Below are 22,734 nucleotides of genomic sequence, written 5' to 3' on the forward strand. Positions count from 1 at the left end.
GGCCCATTGAGTTCACTCCGCCATTTAATTTTAGCTTATCCATTTTTCCTCTTAACCTCATTCTTCTGCCTTCGCCCCATAACCTTTCATGCCGTGACTTACCAAGAATCTATCAACTTCCGCCTTAAATATACCCAATGACCTGGCCTCCACAGGTGCCTGTGACAACAAATGCCACAGACGCACCAGACTCTAGCTAAAGAAATCCCTCCTAGTCTGTTCTAAATGTAACTCACTAAATAGTGCTCTCCGGTCCTAGATTTCCTACTATATGAAACATCCTTTCCTCATCCACTCTATCAGGCCTTACAACATTTGATAGGTTTCAATGAGATCCCCCCTCATTCTTCTAAATTTCAGTGAATATAGGTCTAGAGCCATCAAAACTCTTCATATGATAAGCCGGTTGTTCCAGGAATCATTTTTGTGAACCTCCTTTGAACCCTCTCCAATGCCAGTAGATATTTTCTTGGTAAGGGGCCCAAAAATACTCGCAATACTCTAGGGTGAGGCCTCACAAGTGCCTTATACAGCCTCAGCATCACATCCTTTTTATATTCTAGTCTTTTTGAAATGTATGCTAACATTGCATTTGCCTTACTCACCACTGACTCAACGTGTAAATTAACCTTCAGCGCATCCAGCATGAGGACTCCCAAATCCCTTTGTACCTCAGATTTTAAAATTTTCTCAGATTTTTAAAATTTTTCTAGAAAATAGTCTACGCTTTTATTCCTTCTACCAAGGTGCATGACCATACACTTCCCAAAACATTATCCCATCTGCCACTTCTTTACCAATTCTCCTAATCTATCCAAGTCCCTCTGCAGCCTCCCTGCTTCCTCAACACCAACTGCCTCTCCACCTAATTTTATATCATCCACATACATGGCCACAAAGCTATCAATTCAATAACCCAAATCATTGACATAACAATGTAAAAAGCTGCCCAAACACCGACTCTTGCAGAACATTACTTGTCACCAACAGCCAATCAGAAAAGGCTCCCTTTATTCCCAATCTTTGCCTCCTACCAATCAGCCAATATTCCATCCAAGCTAGTATCTTTCCTGCAATAACATGGACTCTTATTTTGCTAAACATCCAATTTTCATTTGTCTACCCTAATTTGTGTTTCCTGAAAGACATTAACCTGTTTGCTTTACCTTTAACTCATATAATTGCTATTGTTGTTACTGTTGCTACATTTTCATCAAAATATTCAACCCTAAAAGGAAAGAGAGGAAGTCAAGTTATGCTCACTTATACTTCCATGATGCCCTTGTAGGCACCAGCAAGTATGTGAAATAACGAAGCAACAATAAAATATTAGGAGGTAAAGAAAGAGGAAAGAGTGCAGAAGAGAAAGAGAAACTCCCTAAAAAGTTGGGAATTGATATACAATAGCAGTTTTGATGAAATTATATGGCAAGTAAAGCCAAAAGATTGTTCAAATGATAAGTACTATCAAATTGAAGTGATTGCATACCAGTTTCTTTTTTAATTATTCAACTCAGTGTTTACCGCATTTCTAGTGTAGTTGCAAAAATCATGAGGAAATGCCATTCAATGCAAAACAATTATGTTGGAAAATGAAAACTCACATTTTGTTAAGTAACTGGCTTCAAATTGCTCATCGATGGGTTTTCTCCTTGATAGACTGCAGCTCACCATATTTATTAAATGTCGGTTTGAGATGGGTCCTGCCAGAATCCGAAAGACTTCTGAAGAACTGAGTGCGTCTTCAGTGGAGGAGTTAACAATTTTTTTCAGAAATGCAGCATGTCCAGCAGCAACTAAATCTTCTGCCACACTCTTGTTATTTATGACAACATCCACTTCCCACACCAATTGAGCAAAATATTGTCTGAAAATGACAGTCAAATTCTGCTTATTCAAAGACTTTTGAAAAAAAACAACAGCTTCATCTGTCCAAAAATCTCCTTTTGCAGGCACAACTCCATTTAAAATGCAGCGATTAGTTAAACGTGGCAAGTCAACAAGCTCTTGAGGAAGTGCGCATATTCTGCTAAAATCTGAAGGCTGAATGAAGATATAATGCCCATAATCAACAGCTCTAGCAAGAACTAACTGTTGTGACACTGCACAAATTTCAATCCTGCACCAATGATTACTGCTGGCACATTTGATTAGACAAGCTACCCCAACTTTCAATGAATCGAGAGATAATGTTTGCAGATTCTCTGGTAGCTCAGCCAGGAATGAACTAAGAGTTATCATTGTTTCAAATGTATCATCTAGCTGAATGTAGAATTCTGATGGGTCAATCACAGAACTAGCAAAGCCACTGTATTCTTTAGCTGGCTGGATAGGGCCACATGCAATTAAATTCAATGCTGACAAGCATTGCCTGGCACTCTCACCAGGAAGCAAAGATTTTAATGATACATGTTTAGCTGAAGCAGTTATCACATCTGCACAAGCCACTCTATTCATCCATCCATCCAAATCAAACAAAAAATCTTTCAATATAGTAACAGCATCACTTGCGTGGAAAACTTTGTGTTTTTCAGAAAGAGAAGCAGCATTAATCTTCCAAATGCCAGAATCGAACATGCCAAACAATTTGGTGAAATCCTGTTCAAATAGAATTATAAGATGTTAGATATCCTTCCAATAGTTGTCTTTCTTTTCCAATATATTCCAGAACATGTCTAAAATATTTAATCTCAGCATTTTATGACTAAAAAATAGTATCACTATTACAAGCCTATCAATACATAATATCTTCTCAATAGTTTCTCAATTAACAGCTTAATACATAGACTGAACTTTACCAAAAATACTCACTTTAACTTTTTTCAGTTAAAATTCTTCTCTGAACAGCTAAAGGACAGTACCTCACATTTAAAACATTTATAAAAAAGATAACCTTAACAATACAGCAATTATCTTCAAACACTGAAGTAAGTAGTTGGGAGGTGTTAGATAGAAAAGGTAATGCTAACTTCCATTAATGACCCTCCTCCCCTTCTTACCCCATCCCTGATATATTTAGTTTTTTCCCCCCTCCTCTTTTTTTCTCTCTCTCTGCCCATCACTCTGCCTGTTTTCCATCTCCCTCTGGTGCTCCCCTCCCCCTTTCTTTCTCCCTAGGCCTCCCACCCCATGATCCTTTCCCTTCTCCAGCACTGTATCCCTTTTGCCAATCACCTTTCCAGCTCTTAGCTTCACCCCACCCCCTCCAGTCTTCTCCTATCATTTCACATTTCCCCCTCCCCCCACTACTTTCAAATCTCTTACTATCTTTCCTTTCAGTTAGTCCTGACGAAAGGTCTCGGTCCGAAACGTCAACAGTGCTTCTTCCTATAGATGCTACCTGGCCTGCTGTGTTCCAGCAGCATTTTGTGTGTGTTGCTTGAATTTCCAGCATCTGCAGATTTCCTTGTGTTTGCTAAATAAATTTTCATTTTAGTTCTTGAGAATGAAGATTACTGACTGGAAGACAATGATTGCCAAGCCACTTCAGATACTGTTGAAGGGGCTGTGACAAGGCCTCTGGCACCGAGTTGGGTGCTGCGGCTCAGAAGAGAAGAGAGGTGAAGAGGAATGCAGTGGTGATAGGAGATTCCATAGTCAGAGGAACATAGATGAGATTCTGTGAGCACAAGAGTCACCCGAATGATATGTTGCCTTCTAGCTTCCAGGGTCAGGGGTGTCTTGGATCATGTCCATGGCATTCTAAAGGGGTAGGGTAAGCAGCCATAAGTCTTGGTACATATTGGCACCAATTGCATAGGTAAGAAAGATGAGAAGGTCCTGAAGAGATTTTAGGGAGCTAGGCAGAAAGAGGGTCAGAATGGGATGATTTAGCAGATAAAAGCATCTTCAAGGAGCAGTGCCTCAGAAAGGTGGTGTCCATCATTAAATACCTCCACCACTTGGGACAAGCCCTCTTCTCATTGTTACCATCAGGAAGGAGGAAAAAAAGCCTGAAGGTACACACAGCTATTCAGGAGCAGTTTCTTCCGCTCTGCCATCAGATTCCTAATTGGACTGAGCCCTACTGCACTATTTTTAATTAACTAATATATATTTACTGTAATTGGTTTACTTTTTTTCCCCTATGTTATCATGTATTGTATTGTATTGCACTGCTACCACGAAGTTAACAAATTTCATGATATATACCGCTGATATTGAACCTGATTCTGAATGAATTGCTGAGGAACTGGTGCAGGCTGCAAGGTTTCAGATTTTGGGATAATTGGGATCTCTTCTGGGGGAGGTACAACATGTACAACACTAGAACCCAAGGAGGAATAGGAATGGCTGGAGATTCTAAGAATATTCTAAGAATAATTAAGGTGCAGGATAGATACATCCCAAAAAAGTATTCAACAGGCAGGATGTTGCAATCTTGGCTAATGAGATAAGTCAAAGCCAACAGGAAAGCCAAAAACAGGACATAAAATAAAACAAAAATTAGTGGAATGTTAGAGGATTGGGAAGCTTTTAAAAACAAACAGAAGGCAAATAAAAAAAGTCATAAATGTGAAAGAGATGGAATTTAAAGGTAAGCTAGCCAATAATAAAGAGGATACCAAAAGTTTCTTCAGATATCCAAAGAGTAAGGTGAGATGAGAGAAGATATCAGACCTCTGGAAAATGATTCTGGAGAGATAGAAATGGTGGACAAACTAAATATGTACTTTACATAAGTCCTTATTGTGGAAAACACTAGCAGTATGCCGGTGGTTCAAGAGTGTCAGAGGGCAGAACTGGGTGAAATTGCCTTTACTAGGGAGAAGGTGCATGAGAAACTAAAAGGTCTGAAGGTAGATAAGTCACCTGGACAAGATAGTTTACACCCCAGTTTTCTGAAGGAGATAGTTGAAGAGATTGAGGAGTCACAGATAATGATCTTATAAGAATTAATGGATTCTTGTATGGTTTCAGAGGACTGGGAAATTGCAAATGTTACTCCACTCTTCAAGAAGAAAGAGGCAGAAAAAAGGAAATTACAGGCCAGCGAGTTGCAACTCAGGAGCTGTAAAGGAGTTGGGAGTCTATGTGGTTTTGGTGTACTTGGAGGCACATGATAAAATAGGCCAAAGTCAGCATGGTTCCCTTAAGGGAAAATCAAAAATTTTGAAGAAAGAACAAGAAGAATAGGTGGATGTTGTGTACTTGGACTTTTAAAAGGCCTTTGATAAGGTGCCACACATGATGCTGCCTCACAAGAGTCCATGATATTACAGGAAAGATACTAGCATGAATACAAAATTGGCTGGAGGAATAAAGGGAGCCTTTGCTGGTTGGCTATCAGTGACTAGTGGAGTTCTACAGGGGTCTGTGTTAGAACCGCTTCTTTTTACATTATAAGTAAATGATTTGGATGATGGAATTGATAGCTTAATGCTAAGAAGCAGACAATATGAAGATAGATGGAGGGACAGGTAGTATTCAGGAAGCACAATGCAACAGAAGGACTTAGATCAGGAGAATGGGCAAAGTGACTCTTAAAAGACTCTATCGTATCCGCTTCCACCGGCAGTGCGTTCCACACACCCACCATACACTGTGTGAAAAACCTACCCATGACATCCCCTTGGTACCAATTTCCAAGCACCTTAAAACTATGGCCCCTCGTATTAACAATTTCAGCCCTGGGAAAAAGCCTCTGGTTAACCACACTATCAATGCCCCTCATCATCTTACACACCTCTATCAGGTTACCTTTTATCCTCCGTTGCTCCCAGAAGAAAAGGCCAAGTTCACTCAACCTACTCTCATAAAGTATGCCCGCCAATGCAGGTAACATCCTTGTGAATCTCCATTGCACTCTTTCTGCATTGTTAGCATTAATTTTGCAAGGATTAGAATATAAAAGGATGTAATATTCAGGCCTTATTAAAGGCACTATTGAGGCCTCATTTGGAGTACTCTGAGGTAGTTTAGGCCTCTCATCTAAGGAAGGATATACTTACATTAGTGGGTTCAAATTAGGTAAACGATAATGATTCTGGGATTGAAAGGCTTATCACATTAAGAGATTTTCATTGCTTTGGGCTGTACTCACTGGAATTCAGAAGAATGAGAGGGGTTTTGTCATTGAAAACAGTTGTATGTTGAAAGGCCTCAACTGAGTAGATTTGGAGAAGATGTTTCCTAAGATGGGGCAGTCTAAGACTAGAGAACACAGCCTCAGAACAGAGGGATGCCCTATTAGAACGGAGATAAGGAGGAATTTCTTTAGCCAGAGAGTGGTGAATCTGTGGAATTCATTCACACAGGTGGCTATGGAGGCCAAGTCATTGCATATATATAAGGAAGAGGTTGATAGAATCTTGATAAGTCAGGGCACAAAAAGACACAGGGAAAGGTGGAAGATTGGGGCTGAGAGGGAAATGGATCTGCCAGGATGAAATGGTGGAGCAGACTCAATGGGTCAAGTGGTCTAATTTCCTCTATTCTTTGGTATTATGATCTCATGATCTAGTTATGGACACTGCACAGCCTATCAGTGAAACCAGTCTCCCCTCCATGGACTATCACATTGCAGCCTTGGTAAAGCAGCTAGCATAATCAAAGATTCTATCTATCCCAGTCATTCTCCCTTCTTCCCAGTCCCATTGAACAAAAGATACTAACAACTGAAAGCACCTACCACTACGCTTAAGGACATCTTCTATTCCACTGTTAAGACTACCGAGTGCTTGACCTTCATCTACCTTATGACCCTGCATCTTATTGTCTACCTGAACTGTATTCTGTTACTGTAACACTTTATTCTGTATTCTGTCAGCTTTACCTTGTACTATATCAATAGGCTGCTGCAATGTATTTATCTGTATGAACAACAATGCAGATAAGCTTTTCACTGCATCGTGGTAAACATTACAATAAACAAACCAATTTATAAATGTCCTAATCCTTCAGCTCACTTCAATTATTGCTTAATCACTTATTTCATTTGTGGTATCAGTGGTCCCATTTTCATTATGCCATGTGTGTGAAATCTGAAAAAAATTCACACAAAATACATTTAATTAGGTGGCAAGATCAAATTGAATAAAATGGATACATACTTGAGGAAACCTAGCAGTTTTCTTCTTACTTCTACAAATAATTTCAATACTGTCTTTTGCATTTGGTACTGCCGCAATGTTCTGCACAGGAGAGCTGAGTACAGTTGGTGTTGTCATTTCTCTGGAATTAATTGTATGAGGTATCATCTTGGTCTTCCATACACAGAATCTAGTCTTATCTGGATGGACTGCTTTGCCTGTGTTCCTTGTGATGTAAACTTTCCCTAAGTTTGTTTGATGGAAATTATATCCAGGGACAAATTTCTTTAGTTGTAAGCAAGTTGTATTTTTTCCACCTCTTTTACAAGGTACTTTTATATTTTTAAAAGACCCATTCTGGTCTTTGTTTTGTCTTCCTTTATACCACAGGTCTGCTTTCAAATCAGAACTGATCGATCCTTTTGTTTCTTTTACAAGGTGCTCACTTATCTGTTTTGAAGAAGTAACTATATTTTTTGGGGAGGAAGAATTGCTACTTTGCCACTGTGTGTCGTCAAGGCATCTCACTCCACTTCCATAAAGTTGCTGTGTTATTTCATCACTAATTTTGACATTTCCATCATAAAGGTGAAGAACCAACTGGCCATCAGATTTCTTTGCTACCACAAAAGCTTTCAGTTGCTTTTCCATCACAGTTTCTTTAAACAAAGTGAAATCATCAGGTACTTTCTGAAGGGGAAGGTACAAACAACACTTTACTGCTTGCATAGGTATAGAAATCAGTTCTATTGCCTCCAAAGGAATTGGAATCACATCATTTTCATCAACTATTTCTGTGTTTCCATAGTCTACAAAAAATACTTTAAAATGTGCAGGTGATTGTGCAGAATAAGCTAGAGCACGATACCACTGACCATCTTCAAAATATTTTGCTAAGCACATACAAGTTTTGTTAAAGTTCAACTTTTGTCCTTGCACTTGTTTACTAATGCAGGCGATATCAGTCATAAGTTTATCCACAACCGAAGTATTTTTTTCAAATTGACAATAGAATTCTGACAAACCAGAAGCATGTGTTACATAGACTTTTTCTTCACTTCCGATTCTTATGTCATGATCACTATAATAAAATGTATATAACTGAACTGATGAACTAAAAGAAAATGGAGATTTAACATTCGTGGCCAATGCCATGTTCAAAAATAGCTGGCATAAATTAGTATATGGAGTGTGTAGGTCTACCACATTACACAGATCCTTTCCATCTTTCAAAGCCTTTGCGAATATTGTGCATTTAAGATTCAAATCTGATGTCAATGTTTTGTCAATGAACTGTTTAAACATGTTGCAGGAAACTTGATCCCAAACAGCAGGGTCTTGGTTCACAGATTGAATAATGCCGTTAATAGTGCAACTAAAAGCTTGCTCTTCCAGTTGAACAAATTTTGGATTAATAGCACAAAGATTCTTCAGAGTAGTTCTTTGTTGGATGCCATAATCAACAAACAATACAGTAACTTCTTTTGGAATATTTCTTTGAATAACTGTTGCTCTATACCACTGTCCATCCTTAGAGTATTTTGCAACACATCCTGTATCTTTAGGTTGAAAAGCATCCCTTGGAATACTGTAATAAAGTTGGATATCTCTCATAAGCAACTCAAGTTCATCAGATTTCCTTTGTAGTTGGCACCAAAATTCTGCTGGAGATTTTATATGAGACACTCTCACATCAAAAACAGATCCAAGCTTAAACACTTGTTGCCTGAATGGTGATACTAACAAGGACTTCTCAGTTCGTGTTGACATGGTAGGAGGTAGAGTTGGAAAGTACAGAGTAGACAGCTTATTGGGTGAATCTGGAACAATGCCTGTATTTTTCAACTTCGAATTTTTAACTATGTATGTTCTTTTGCCACTTTTTGTGAAGCTGGTTGCTTTATTTCCTGAATGCTTCAATTTACAATTTTGTTTTGGCAAATTATCATCTGTCTTTACATTCCAAAAATCAGCATACCCAGACTTAAGCATTAGTGTGCTAATAGATGGCTGTTCCATGTATTCTTTGTCACAAACATCAATGATATATCTGCTTCCTTCTTTTGAAACTACTTCAATTGTAAGTTCTTTGTTAAATACAGCTTTCTTAAAGAAGTTGGTAGCATCCTTTGTCCACACTTCTTCAATAGGAAAAATGCGAGCAATAGAACAGTTCATAGCCAAAAGTGGCAAATGAGTGTACTGGGGAAGAAGTGTTTTTACAGCAGTAATGTCTACAATTTCAGTATTCCCATAATCAACAAAGAAAACTTTTAGGTAACCATCAAATACATCGGTAATAACTGCTCTGTAGTATCGCCGGTCTCCACTATATATTGCACAACAAAACAAGCCAGGTGCTGGTTTCTGAATAAGTTCTTCGCTTACACCAATTTTGCTGTAATGATCTGAAATACTGTTCATTAGACATTCAAAATCATGACTGTATTCTGAAGTACGAATCCAAAAGTCAGATGGGTTAATAACATATTCAACAAATCCAACATAGGAAGCATTTACTTCCATTTCAGCTGATCTTAAACTATAATGCACTGAGTTACTGGCCAGTTTTCCACTTGATTTTCCAAATTGCTTGCTTATATCCTTACTTGCTTTCTCATCAGGGGCACATTTAATCTTTCGATTCACTCCTGACAATGTTTCAGGCAACTGACGGATGTTAATGTTTTGGGGATGACAGAGTGTAACATAGTACAGATGTTCTATACAGGAGTATGAATCAATGAAAATATTTAATCCTTCCTCAAACAATGATTGCTTGAAAATTTCAATTTGTAAATTTATCCAATGTTTTGTTTGCTTTGCTAAATCAGTTAGTGCACATGGAAATGACATCACAGGCATCATAAAAAAATCTGGCATCAAGTGTTTAATATGATGGGGTAATACAACTGCTATACTTCCATAATCCATAAGCCAAACTTCCACGTGCCCTGAAGTTAACAGCTGTTTTACAACTGCCCTGTACCACTTTCCATCTCTACATTTGGCAGCACAGAGTGCACCAGAATTATTAATATGTTCATCATTTAATTCTTTTTCTTTGTTTTCATAGTAATCATGCATATCTTTACTCATTGCTTCGAGCTCTGAAGTCAGCTTTTTCAGCTGGCAGTAAAAGTTATGAAGTCCTGATGCACATGTAATTCTGACTGATTCTATAACATCAGTTTGCAAATTCAGACTGAAAACATCCACAATATGCTTGAAACTAAGTGATCGTATAACAGTTTTATCCAGCATAGGTCTCCAGCATTGTTTATTCACGGATTTCATTTTAGCGTTTTCACAACCAAGGTAACTTGGCAAATCTTCAGACATTTCCAATAGGAAATGGAAAGTGCTGCCATCAAGAATTTTTACCAAGCCAAGCTCAAGAAGCTTTTGGTTAACACTGGGAACTTCTAAAACTAACTGGTTCATTAAAACATCTTCAACATAACCTTTGATTTGTGTAGATGGCAATGAGGCAAAATATTTGACAGCCATTGATGACCATTTTCTTCTTATAGGGATTATATTGGCAAATATGCCACATACTACTTTTGGGGGAAGTTGAAACAATTTTTTAGAGGCAGAAGCAACATACCCAGCATCAACCGTCAAGACCATTCCAACATCTATGAGAAATACATCATATGATTCTTCTTTTTTTCTTACAACTCTTCCTCGGTACCATTCACCACGGTAAGTGTCCTCTACAAAACACAACTCATCCACTGCAACATCTGTTTTTGTCTTTACTGCAGTCTGTATTTCCGCCTGTAGTATATGATAATCCAATTCATGTGCATTGCAGTACTGCCCCCAAAAATATACCAATATTTTCTCTGGATGACATTCCACACGGGTTAATTTCAGATCCAGGTGCACCATACAAGATGGAGTAAAATTTGACCACATAAGGCCTAAAAGCACAAGATTTAAAGAAAAATTAAAATTAAATCTTACTAAGCATAATGTAACAGCACACACTTCGTCAGGGATGTCAGCCTGTCTTACATACAAAAGGTTTACACACTTGGGGATTTGATTGCAGAATTTAACAGTTAAATGCATAGATTGAAGCCATTCAATGTCAGAGTATACAGTGGATTCCGATTAATTGAGCCATCGGTTAATGGTGACAGACACTTGTTTGGGACAATTCTTTATAAGAAACACAAATCCAGAAAATAGCTGGGATGCCTTTGTTTATTTGGGACACTGTTCCGCTTAATTGGCACAGGAGACTTGTGCCAAACGTCAGTTGCATGCACATCATATAGCTGTTAGAGATTACAATGTGCTAGAACAAATCATTTTTAAATAGTGCAACTTGCATGTTTGAATTCAAAAAGCAGTGATTTTTGTCACTGATGGTTGAGAAGTGATAAACAGTTAGAACTGTTTTGTGCACTGTAGTTTCAAGCATTCAGGTTTGGACATGCCAGAAATGTCTGGGAGTGAAAATTAAACAATTTCAATATTCCAACAAGCTTGAAAGTACAAAAAATTTGAAGCTATCGAAAATCATTTGAAATATTACGATGAAAATGAAGACTTGGAGAATGCAATTGTCGAAAGCATTGCTTGAAGACAGTCCACTACCTCCGCAAGGTGTATGCACTGATTTTGTTCATTTACAATCACAAGAACACATCAACATACACTGAATGAATTCCTCTGATAACTATAAGAACTAATACAGTTTGATTGTGCTGCAGTAGTTTTGGTAGTATTCTAATTGATTTTGTATTTCATTTAAATACATAATTTGTTATCCAGTTAAATAGTAGTTTGCATTTCTTGTATCTTTTTAAACTATTTTCATGAAACTTCAACCAATTGGGCCAGTCACTTAATTGGGCCAAAATATACTTGTCCCAATGTGCCCGAATTAATTGGAATCCACTGTGTATGATATATTATTAATTCCCTTTAGTAGTCCACCTAGTTCTCAGAAATGTTATATAATATATAGCAAACAGATTGCTGCACAATGAATTAAAGAACTTGAATTAATGTTTTTGATATTACAACTTGCAATTTCTAGGGCATCCTGCATCCTGCCCTACTAATTGGATTTATGTTACACTGGAAAGTATTGCTTTACATTTACACTTACTTTCTAATTTGGAGATAAAAATTCTTGATGGATTGGGAAAAAAGAACTCCTGGTCTTCTGAACACAGAATATAGCCAGCATTTGGTTTAACATGTTATCCTGAAACACTGTATGATACAAAAGCTGCAGTGCAGTGGACAGGAAGGCTCTACAAAGGTTAGGTAAAACTGCCCAATGCATCATCGGCACCAGTCTACCCACCTTCAAGGACATATACACGAAAGCTGCCCGAAAAATGCCAGTAACATCATGAAGGATCCCACCCATCTTACTCATGGACTAATTGTCCCACTCCCATCAGGGAGGCAGCTACGTAGCATCCAGGACCACTAGACGCAAAAACAGTTACTTTCACCAAGCACCAAAGCTGATCAACATCTCCACCCACTAACCCGCTCTTTCACACCCCTAACCACCACAACTTTACCATTTCCTGTTAGTCACCTTATATACAGGCACTCTTGAGCCTAGTGTCACTTTATATATGTGCTACCTTATGTATTTATATGTATTGATTTTTATATTATTGTGTTCTTTATCTTGGTGTTTAATTGTATCACATCGGATCTGGAGAAACAATTATTTTGTCTCCTTATACATGTGTACTGGAAATGAAATTAAACAATTTGAACTCTTGAACTTGATCTTGAACTTACATTATAATACTATGGAGTATTAACCTGAATAGTGCTCAAGTCCTGAAATTAAACCTGAAATTATCAAACTGAAAATGAACATACTGTCACACAGATGTCAGTCCAATGTTGCAACTGTACCTGCCTTGACCAAGTCCTCTACCTGCTCATTCTAGGTGCTCACTACCCTCTGTGTAAGGAAGTTACCTCTTTGGTGTCTTGTAAAACTGTCCCTTCCAGTACATGTGTTCTATAGTTTTGGACTCCCCAACTCTAGGAAAAGACCACGACCTTATCCATACCTTTCATGATTTTATAAACTTCTGAGATTTCACCTCTCATTTTCTTAGTTTAGGAAATATTCAGCAGGCTAGGCAGTATCTTTTTAAGAAGAGGAATGTACACGAAGGGGAAGGTCTTGGAGGGTTACGGGTTTGGAAAGTGGACAATTAGGACCAGCAGGGAGGATGTTGTGGTCAGTATAGATCAGTTGAGGTGAATGGCCTGTTTCAATGCTGCATTACTCTATGACTCGGAGTTTATTTATGTTTTTATTTTAGTTCAGGGAGTCCCAATCAGGGAACATGGATCCTTTGCTTAATGATATTTGTTCATGGCATAATAAAGGTTAGGATCTTTAACATTTGCAGTATTTTAGATACATACAGTAGATATCCATGAGTCTGGCAGACTCTTAGACTTTACGGATGCATTGTATAATTTCAACGTGACCCTTCTCTGAATTCTGCATTCAGAAATTAAGTAGACTTCCATACCATGGCATTCATGGAGAAATGTACTGTTCTCTTGAATTCACTTTTTAAACATTGTTTACCTGTTAAATTTCTGCACATTTCAAAAACCCCCTCAAAACCTACCTCTGATCTGGCAATCAGACAGCTCTCCCAACAACTTCTGTTCAGTTGTCCAAATTTCAATTTATATTTTTTTTCAAGTATCTTGGGATGTGTCATTCCTCGGCTTCCTCACTAAATATACTGTATTTAAGAAACAGTTAGATAGTTTTTTACATAGTAAGGGAATTAAGGGTTATGGGGAAAAGGCAGATAGATAGATCTGAGTTTACGGACAGGTCAGCCATGATCTTATTGAATGGCGGGGCGGGCTCGATGGGCCGGATGACCTACTCCTGCTCCTATTTCTTATGTTCTCTAAAGGGTCTATTGAAAAGTAATTTGTTACAACAGTTTTAATAAAATCTGAAGCAAAAATCCAAAAAGCAAGTATGATGCCATCTATGAGCATACTAAAAATTGAAGTTTGAGAATAAGGAAAATTAACTTGTAAACAGATAATTAATTTACACTGTATTGTTTATAAAACCAGAAATATGTAAATTAACTGCACATTGTTGACATATGTTTAAACATGCAGAAACATGGAGAAGTATTTCCCAAGGACCTATATGACATTTGTTAAAAATAGATACTTAATGCAATATGTAAAAAGAAAGCCTCTACAAAATAAACACTTGATCCATACTGGAAGGCCCCATTGGGCACCCACAACCCAAATTATGGCTTTTGATGTTGCTTACTGATGAGTCATAGAAAATTTACATACATCAAATAAAACATAAAACTATCATACATTGATACTGTATTATAAAATAAAATTTATTATTCACTTTGAAAAACTTGCTTAGATCAAGAAGGTAGCACAATACTTCAGACCAAAATAAAAGAGGATGATCCAGGGCTCAGAGCTGATGCATATACAAGTTCCATGTATATACAAATTAAGCAGCATGATTAAGTATCAACTCATGAATATTTCAGTAATATTTGAGCAATATTGCAAATATATTGTTTAAGCATTTATTATTTACATAATTTGTTATGGGTTATATGCAAGTAGTATGTGAATGACATATGTAATTACACACCCACTCCACATATGAGCACCTCACTATAAAAGGGAAAAATACTACGTAGACAAAGATCCTATGCTTTTCTTTTGATTTGTTTCTGGAGTTACAAAATATACAGTACTGTGCAAAAGTCTTAGGCACAATTACTGTATATAGCTAGGATGTAACACACATGAATTCTGAACTCACAACTGCTGACCAGTCATTTCTGGATTTTACTCCAAACTGTTTACGTAAATTGCTCACTAGATCTACATTATGACAGATCAGACAGAGTAACTAAAAAACGATTCATTTCAATGGACAGGCACTACTGCAAAGATGTACAAGTCATATTACTTTAGAAACACTGAAATCATTTAGTTCAAAATTGTATTAACAGAAACACAGAAAACCTACAGCACAATACAGGCCAAAGGGCCCACAAAGCTGTGCCGAACATGTCCTTACCTTAGAAATTACCTAGGGTTACCATAGACCTCTGTTTTTCTAAGCTCCATATACCTATCCAGGAGACTCTTAAAAGACCCTATTGAATCCGCTCCACCACCGTCGCCAGCAGCCCATTCCACACACTCACAAGTCTCTGCATAAAGAAACTTACCCCTGACATCTCCTCTGCACTTTCTTCTAAACACCTTAAAACTGTGCCCTCTTGTGCTAGCCATTTCAGCACTGGGAAAAAGCCTCTGACTATCCACATGATCAATGCCTCTCATCATCTTATACACCTCTATCAGGTCACCTCTCATCCTCTGTTGTTCCAAGGAAAAAAAGCCAAGTTCATTCAACCTATTCTCATAAGGCATGCACCCCAATCCAGGCAACATCCTTGTAAATATCCTCTGCACCCTTCCACATCCTTCCTATAGTGAGACGAACAGAATTGAGCACAGTACTCCAAGTGGGGTCTGACCAGGGTCCTATATAGCTGCAACATTACCTCTCAAATCCCAAACTCAACCCCACAATTGATGAAGGCCAATGCACCGTATGCTTTCTTAACCACAGAATCAACCTGTGCAGCAGCTTTGAGTGTCCTATAGACTCAGACCCCAAGATCCCACTGACCTTCCACGCTGCCAAGAGACTTACCATTAATACTATATTCTGCCATCATATTTGACGTACCAAAATGAACCAGCTCACACTTATCTGGGTTGAACTCCATCTGCCACCTCTCAGCCCATTTTTTCATCCGATCAATGTCCCACTGTAACCTCTGACAGCCCTCTATACTATCCACAACACCCCCAGCCTTTCTGTCATCAACAAATTTACTAACCCATCCCTCCACTTCCGCTTCCAGGTCATTTATAAAAATCTTGAAGAGTAGGGGTCCCAGAACAGATCCCTGAGGCACACCACTGGTCACTGACCTCCATGCAGAATATAACCTGTCTACAACCATTCTTTGCGTTCTGTGGGTAAGCCAGTTCTGGATCCACAAAGCAATGTCTCCTTGGATCCCATGCCTCCTTACTTTCTCAATGAGCCTTGCATGGGGTACCTTGTCAAATGCCTTGCTGAAATCCATATACACTACATCTACTGCTCTACCTTCATCAATCTGCTTAGTCACATCCTCAATTTAGAGTTTTTGAATTGAATTTAAATTGCTTACAAGTATTTTAACGTAACTACTTGAATAATTGCCTAATAATGTTAATTGCTTAAAATATTTATTTTAATTTTTTTTAATATTAAATTTTTAGTATCTTTGAATATTCTTCCATTTTTAAAGATATTCAAGAACATATCATTTTTTGACAACAGTTCTTTTTCCAGCTTTTTCCTGGGCACAATTTGTTCTCCCTATATCACTGCACCCCAGTAACAGCCTTCCAAAGGTCATGCCTTAATGATTAGGCCAGCTTGAAAGCACAAGGTCACAAAAGATAAAACTACAGGGCAGTTTGTGCATGACTTAAGTTACTATCAAGTGTGGGCAGCTTGCTGCTGATAGTAGTTTGATAATAGCATTAGCCTGATACACAATGCACGCTATATCAGTCTGGAAATTGTCTATGGGACTAGAGGACAAAGGTTGTAAGTTATTGGTAGGGGTTACACAAGCAAAACACCAAAGAATATGGGGGGAAAATCTCTAGTGATAACAGAGGCAATCCTAGAAATGATGGTTTGATGATCTCTACTGGGAATCCTAGTTCCAGGGAAAGTAAAATGCAACACTTTTTTTAAAAGTTGAAAGTCGAACAAAAGTACATATAATGAAAGCAATGAATTATATGGTTTCATTTCCATTAATGGATGTAATGGGATACAAAAGCCAGTGTTTTACATGCAGAAAAAAAAATTGAGAGGAAGTACGAAGACAGCAAAACTGAAAGAACATCTCATGTCCATTCATCCTGAAAATCCATCCAAAGATGCGGGGGGTTTTGTTCCAAGAAAGCTGAATTTGAAAAAATCTGGGGCACTTCCAAAACATGGATTTGCCTTTTCACAAAAACCTTTTTGAAGCATCCTATAAAGTTGCTTAGCAGATTGCCAAACAGAAGAAGCCCCAGACTATTAGAGAAACTTTAGTAAAGCCATGTACATTGGAAATGGCTGAGTTGGTTTGTGAACTGGAACAGAGGAAAAAAAAACTGGAAGTGGTAATAATAGATATTTCTTTCGAAGCTGGTCATCGAGGAGTTGGTCTCTTCACAATTCTCATTCAATATATAACTAGGTGAAACTAGACATCTCTCAATGCAGTCAGCTCTTTTTTTTTTATGTGCATGCTCACACCAAAGAAAAATTCTTATTATGTGAGTGACTTTTAGAAACTACAAGGGCTGTTGATGTTTTGCGAATAGTAAAAAGATTTTTTTTAAATCAAGCAGAACTTTGATTGGTAAAACTCTTTACACAGATGGAGCTCTTGCAATGCTTGGTAATACATCTGGTTTTACTACTTTAATAAAAAGGAAGCTCCTCGCATTGTGTTAATCATTGCTGTTTTTTTAAAGCAGACATACACTTTCAAAAAGACTCTTCGAACAACCTGAAAGAAGTTTTGTTAATAGTATAAAAGTTATCCACTTTATTAAAAGGCAGTCTCTGAAAAATTACATTTTTTAAAAACTTCTGTCAAGAAATGGATGAAGAAAATGACGTGCTTCTCAACCACACAGGTGTTCGCTGGCTTTCAGGAGGGCAAATCTTGAAACATTTGTTGAACTAAGGACAGAAGTTTCACTTTTTCTAAAGTAAAAGAAAACCCACTCCTGGAACAGTTAGGAAAGAAGGATTGTATCCATTATCTGCTTATCCAGCAGATATTTTTAACCACATGAATGAAGTTAATTCTTTAATTCAAGATCTTGAAGCCACCATTATGAATGTTACTGAAAAATTACAAGCTTCCTTGGCTTTTGCTGTTTGGAGATTGCTTGGGCACTTCAGCGCTCTGCAGTCTCCAAGAGGATTCCAGGAGGCAGAGATAGCATGAGTGAACTGCGTGGCGAGAATGCTGCAGGATGGCGCACAAGCTGATGTTTGACTCCATTTTGCCGATTATAGCTTCTATTGTGCATTGATTAACGCAGCAAGGGGGATTGAAGCATCAAAGCAAGTGCAGAGGGTAAGTACCAGCTGCTTGCCTTTTGATTGGTTGCTCTGTACCAGAGAGGGAAGAGCCTGCCTCTGTCCCCAGAGAGCACTGACCAGGTCTTTGCTGCTTTTGGATGTGGACTTGGACAATAGACTTTTTCCAGTTTTACATTCTGTGTTTTTCGCCTGATCTTCTCAATTATTTTTGTGTGGGGAGAGTGATTTGAGGTCAATGTGCCTGATCTGTTTTGCTTCGCTTTTTTTGAAGAATTTCAGAGTTGTATACTTTGATAATAAATGATCCTTTGAACCTTTAAGCTGCTGATATGGAAGAATAAAGTAGAGACTGACATTTTTGCAAACTTTTAAATGCTGGATCAAGAGTTTACCAAGATGGAACTGAGATACAAAATTCTCTGTCAATTTCTTTGAAGAGAGACATCTGTAAACACCTGGAAGCACTTAGATCTCTTTCAATTTTGTTGGCATTATAGTTGAACTCTGGATTAGCAACCCTTTTCCTTTTGATGCAAGCTCTACTGAAGATGTTGATCTAGCCAAAGATCAAAACTCTAGGGCAAAAACTCACTACAACTGGAGTTTAACACAAAAAGCAATGGAGAATTCTGGTGTTCCTTGAGAGAAACCTACCCTTGCCTTGAAAAACGAGCTATGCAAGCTTTAATTCCATTTGTAATATATCTTTATGAATCAGGATTTTCAATATGTAACCATTAAAGCAAAAAATCAATATTGATTGGATGTCCAACATGATATGCGTGTTGTTTTGTCAAAGACCACCCCACAATTTAAAGTACTTTTTCCAGTTAAGCAACAACCTTCATACAGACATCTTTAAAAATAAAATTTAATTTTAACTTGCCTATATCTTAAATGTATATTCTTGTTATTTAATGTGTTAATAAAGAAGCACATATATTACTATATCACAAATTTGCTTTAATATTTTGATAACTGAATTTCAGAATAATCGGTATCTTTTTATAATCCTATGTATTTTATGCTTAAATATATTATTCAGAGAAAGGGTCTATAGGTTTCACCAGACTGCCAAAGAGATCCATAGCCAAAAGTCTAAGAACCCCTGGCTTAGAGGGATATGGTCCAAACACAGGAAAGTGGAACTAGCTAGATAGGCAGTATGTTTGGCATGGACTCACTGGGCCAAGGGCCAGCATTGTTCTATAGCTCTATGAAAGGCAGACAACATTCCAAATGTTTGTGGTTAAATATTTTTGCTAGCTGGCTCTAGTTTTGAATTTGTGGTATTTTACAGGTAAAAATAGTTGGCATTATAAGATAGTACTTTTTTTCATCCATTCCCCCCACTCACTCTCATTCACAGCTATATGTCATGATTTCTCCCAAATTCTTTCATTACTTTGTGTTAACCTCAAGTTCCTGCACTGCAATGTTTGTCTTTTCTCTACAGAAAGCAGATCCACATGCAGTCAGGGTGAAGGTGGTTGACATATTTATCATCATTCAGGCATTGAGTACCAGAGTTGGGATATCATATTACAAAGGTACAAGACATCAATGAGATCATACTTGCAGTGTTGAGTGCAGTTCTGACCATCCAGCTATATTAAAAAAATTGCCATTAAATTGGAAAGAATACAAGAAAGACACAAAGGTTCATTTATTATCAAAGTATGTATCCGTATACAACTCAGATTCATCTTTTCCAAATAGCCATGAAACAAAGGAACATGAAAGTTGTTCAGAAACATCAAACCTACCCCCACACAATAAAGAACAGCATTCTGATCATCAACACCCAAACTGCCCTCACCACATAAAACAGAAGAACATCGACCCCCATATCCTCCTCCGCCGCACAAAAACCTTACAAATCACGAGAACATCAGCCCCCTTCCCACACACAAAATGGAAAGAAATTGGAAAAAAAAATTTAAAAACTCGTCTGAAAAGAAGCCCACAGTCCATAAACGCACAAGTCAAATCCATTACAGAGCCAAGGTAACGTCCTCCTTCATCATCTAAAGAGAGAGACCACACAAACGCAGAGGCCTACCCGCCTGCCCAGAGAGCCACACAGCAATACACCACACACAGCTTCCTTCTCTGGCAGCGATCACAAGGCAGGCAGTTGGCGCTAAACTCTCACTCACCTTCCATATTCGCTTCTCTGTCTCAATCTTTCTCGACTCTTTAATCGGTGATTAATGGACACTTTAATCGGCGAAATGGAGTCAAACATTGGCTCGCGCCATCTCGAAGTTTCTTCACCTTGAGTCTGAGTACGCGCTTGATACCTGGAACCTTCTTGAAAACAATGAAGCACTGGGTCACTCAAATGATCCCCAGACTGCAAATTGTGGGCTCCAACAATTCCAGAAATACACTTAAGATGAAAATCCAAACTAAAGATAGTAAAATAGACATTTTCATGGGCTATCTGGAAGACATTGACCAAGGAAGCATTGTACGCTGACACCATAGCTATTACCAGGGTTCACAAGGATATTATCAAGATTAAAGGGCTCGAGTTACAAGGTGAGACTGGATAGGCTGCGACATTTTTTTTCTTGAAACGTGAGAGGCTGAATAGTGACCTAACAGAGGAGTGGGGGTATAGATAATGTAAATAGTGTTAACACGAGGAAATCTGCAGATGCTGGGAATTCAAACAACACACACAAAATGCTGGTGGAACACAGCAGGCCAGGCAGCATCTATAGGGAGAAACACTGTCGACGTTTCGGGCAGAGACCCTTCGTCAGGAGTACATTTCCCCCCTCCCCCCGCTACTTTCAAATCTCTTACTACCTTTCCTTTCAGTTAGTCCTGACGAAGGGTCTCAGCCCAAAACGTCGACAGTGCTTCTCCCTATAGATGCTGCCAGGCCTGCTGTGTTCCATCAGCATTTTGTGTGTGTAAATAATGTTAATCTCTTTTCCAGGGTAGGAGAGTCTACAACTAGAGGACATAAGTTTAAGGTGAAAAAGGAAGATTTAAAAGGGACCTGAGGGGCAATGATTTTCACATGGAAGGCGGCAAAAAATATAGAACAAACCACCAAAGGAAGTAGTTACATAGATTAAAACATATTTGGATAGGTACACGAATAAAAAAGCTTGAGGGATAAGGGCCAGTTAAATTTGGCTACCTGAGATAACCAACTTGACTGGACTGAATAGTCTGTTTCTGTGCTATGTAACTATGACTGTAAATGCTGTTGAGTTATCCATCAACATCACCAAACAACATATCTGATCATTATCACAATAAATTTATAGAAACCTGTTGTGGGCAAATTGGCTCCCTTATTTCCAATAACTGTGATTAGAGTCATAGAAAAATACAGCACAGAAACAGGCCCTTCAGCCTATCTAATCCATGCCAAAACATTTAAACTGCCTACTCCCATCGACCTGCACCAGGACCATAGCCCTCCATATCCCTACCATCCACATACCTATCCAAACTTCTCTTAAACATTGAAATTGAGCTGACTTGCACCACATGCGCTGGCAGCTTGTCCCATAGTCTCACAACCCTCTGAGTGAAGAAGTTTCCCCTCATGTTCCCCTTAAACCTGGCAGCATTCACCCTTAAACCATAATTGGTTACTCTAATCGTAGCCCCACCCAACCTCAGTGGAAAAAGCCTACTTGCATTTTCTGTAACTATACCTGTCATAATTTTGAAAGATTGGAGAGGGCTTTATTGGCATTCAAGTACGTTAGGACTTCATGACAGGTAATTACATAAATATTTAAATTCAGGGCTTTGAAATGTTGTCAAGAGTATTACAAGGACAAGAGTAAATTAATATGTTGTTCTGGCTTCTCCATGTCATTTACAGCTGTCACCCAAACTGCACCTTGAAGAAAGTGCAATTTTTTGTTCACCATGATCAGCAAAGGATCCTACTCCTGAACAAAAAGTAAATGGGAACCATGTAGCAGTGGTTAGCGCAATGCTCTTACAGCTTGGGACGTCAGAATTCGGAGTTCAATTCCGATGGCATCTGCCAGGAGTTTGTTTGTCCCTCCTTGTGAACTTGTGGGATTCCTCCAGGTGCTCCGGTTTCCTCCTACATTCCAAAGAGGTACTGGTTAGAAAGTTAATTTGTAATTAGAAATTGTGCAGTGATAAGGGCTAGGGTTAAATAGGTGGGTTGCTGGGTAGTGCACGGGCCTGTTCCACACTCCATCTAAGTAAAATAAAATTACAATAAAAATAGTTAATCAGGAAAAGCAGTCACCTTTCATTTTTACCCAAGTTATTAAAATGTAATACAATGGACTCCAGTTAATCGGACAGCCACTTATATGGAACAATTTAAGAAGCATAATAACTAATTAGGATAACAGCTGAGATTCCCTTCATTCATTTGGGACACTATGCCACCTAATTGTCTTGCTAAACAATTTCTAACTAGAGTTAATCATGTGTGTTTATGTGGTTGTTGGACACTAGACCATGCTTAGAATGAAC

General features: G+C 38.2%; 1 protein-coding gene across 1 annotated transcript in view; it reads right to left on the reverse strand.

Annotated features, from left to right (window-relative positions):
• Window positions 1–22,734, reverse strand: part of LOC140733534 (tudor domain-containing protein 15-like) — a 76,655-nt gene that overhangs the window by 41,244 nt on the left and 12,677 nt on the right. The window contains exons 2-4 of the mRNA XM_073056982.1: window positions 20,403–20,556; window positions 7,053–10,960; window positions 1,605–2,598 (exon numbers count right to left, since the gene is read on the reverse strand). Coding sequence (XP_072913083.1) covers window positions 1,605–2,598; window positions 7,053–10,960; window positions 20,403–20,409 — 4,909 coding nt within the window. The 5' untranslated portion in view covers window positions 20,410–20,556. The remainder of the gene's footprint in view (window positions 1–1,604; window positions 2,599–7,052; window positions 10,961–20,402; window positions 20,557–22,734) is intronic.

The sequence above is a fragment of the Hemitrygon akajei genome, chromosome 9 (assembly GCF_048418815.1).
Source record: "Hemitrygon akajei chromosome 9, sHemAka1.3, whole genome shotgun sequence".
In the NCBI taxonomy this organism is placed as follows: Eukaryota; Metazoa; Chordata; class Chondrichthyes; order Myliobatiformes; family Dasyatidae; genus Hemitrygon; species Hemitrygon akajei.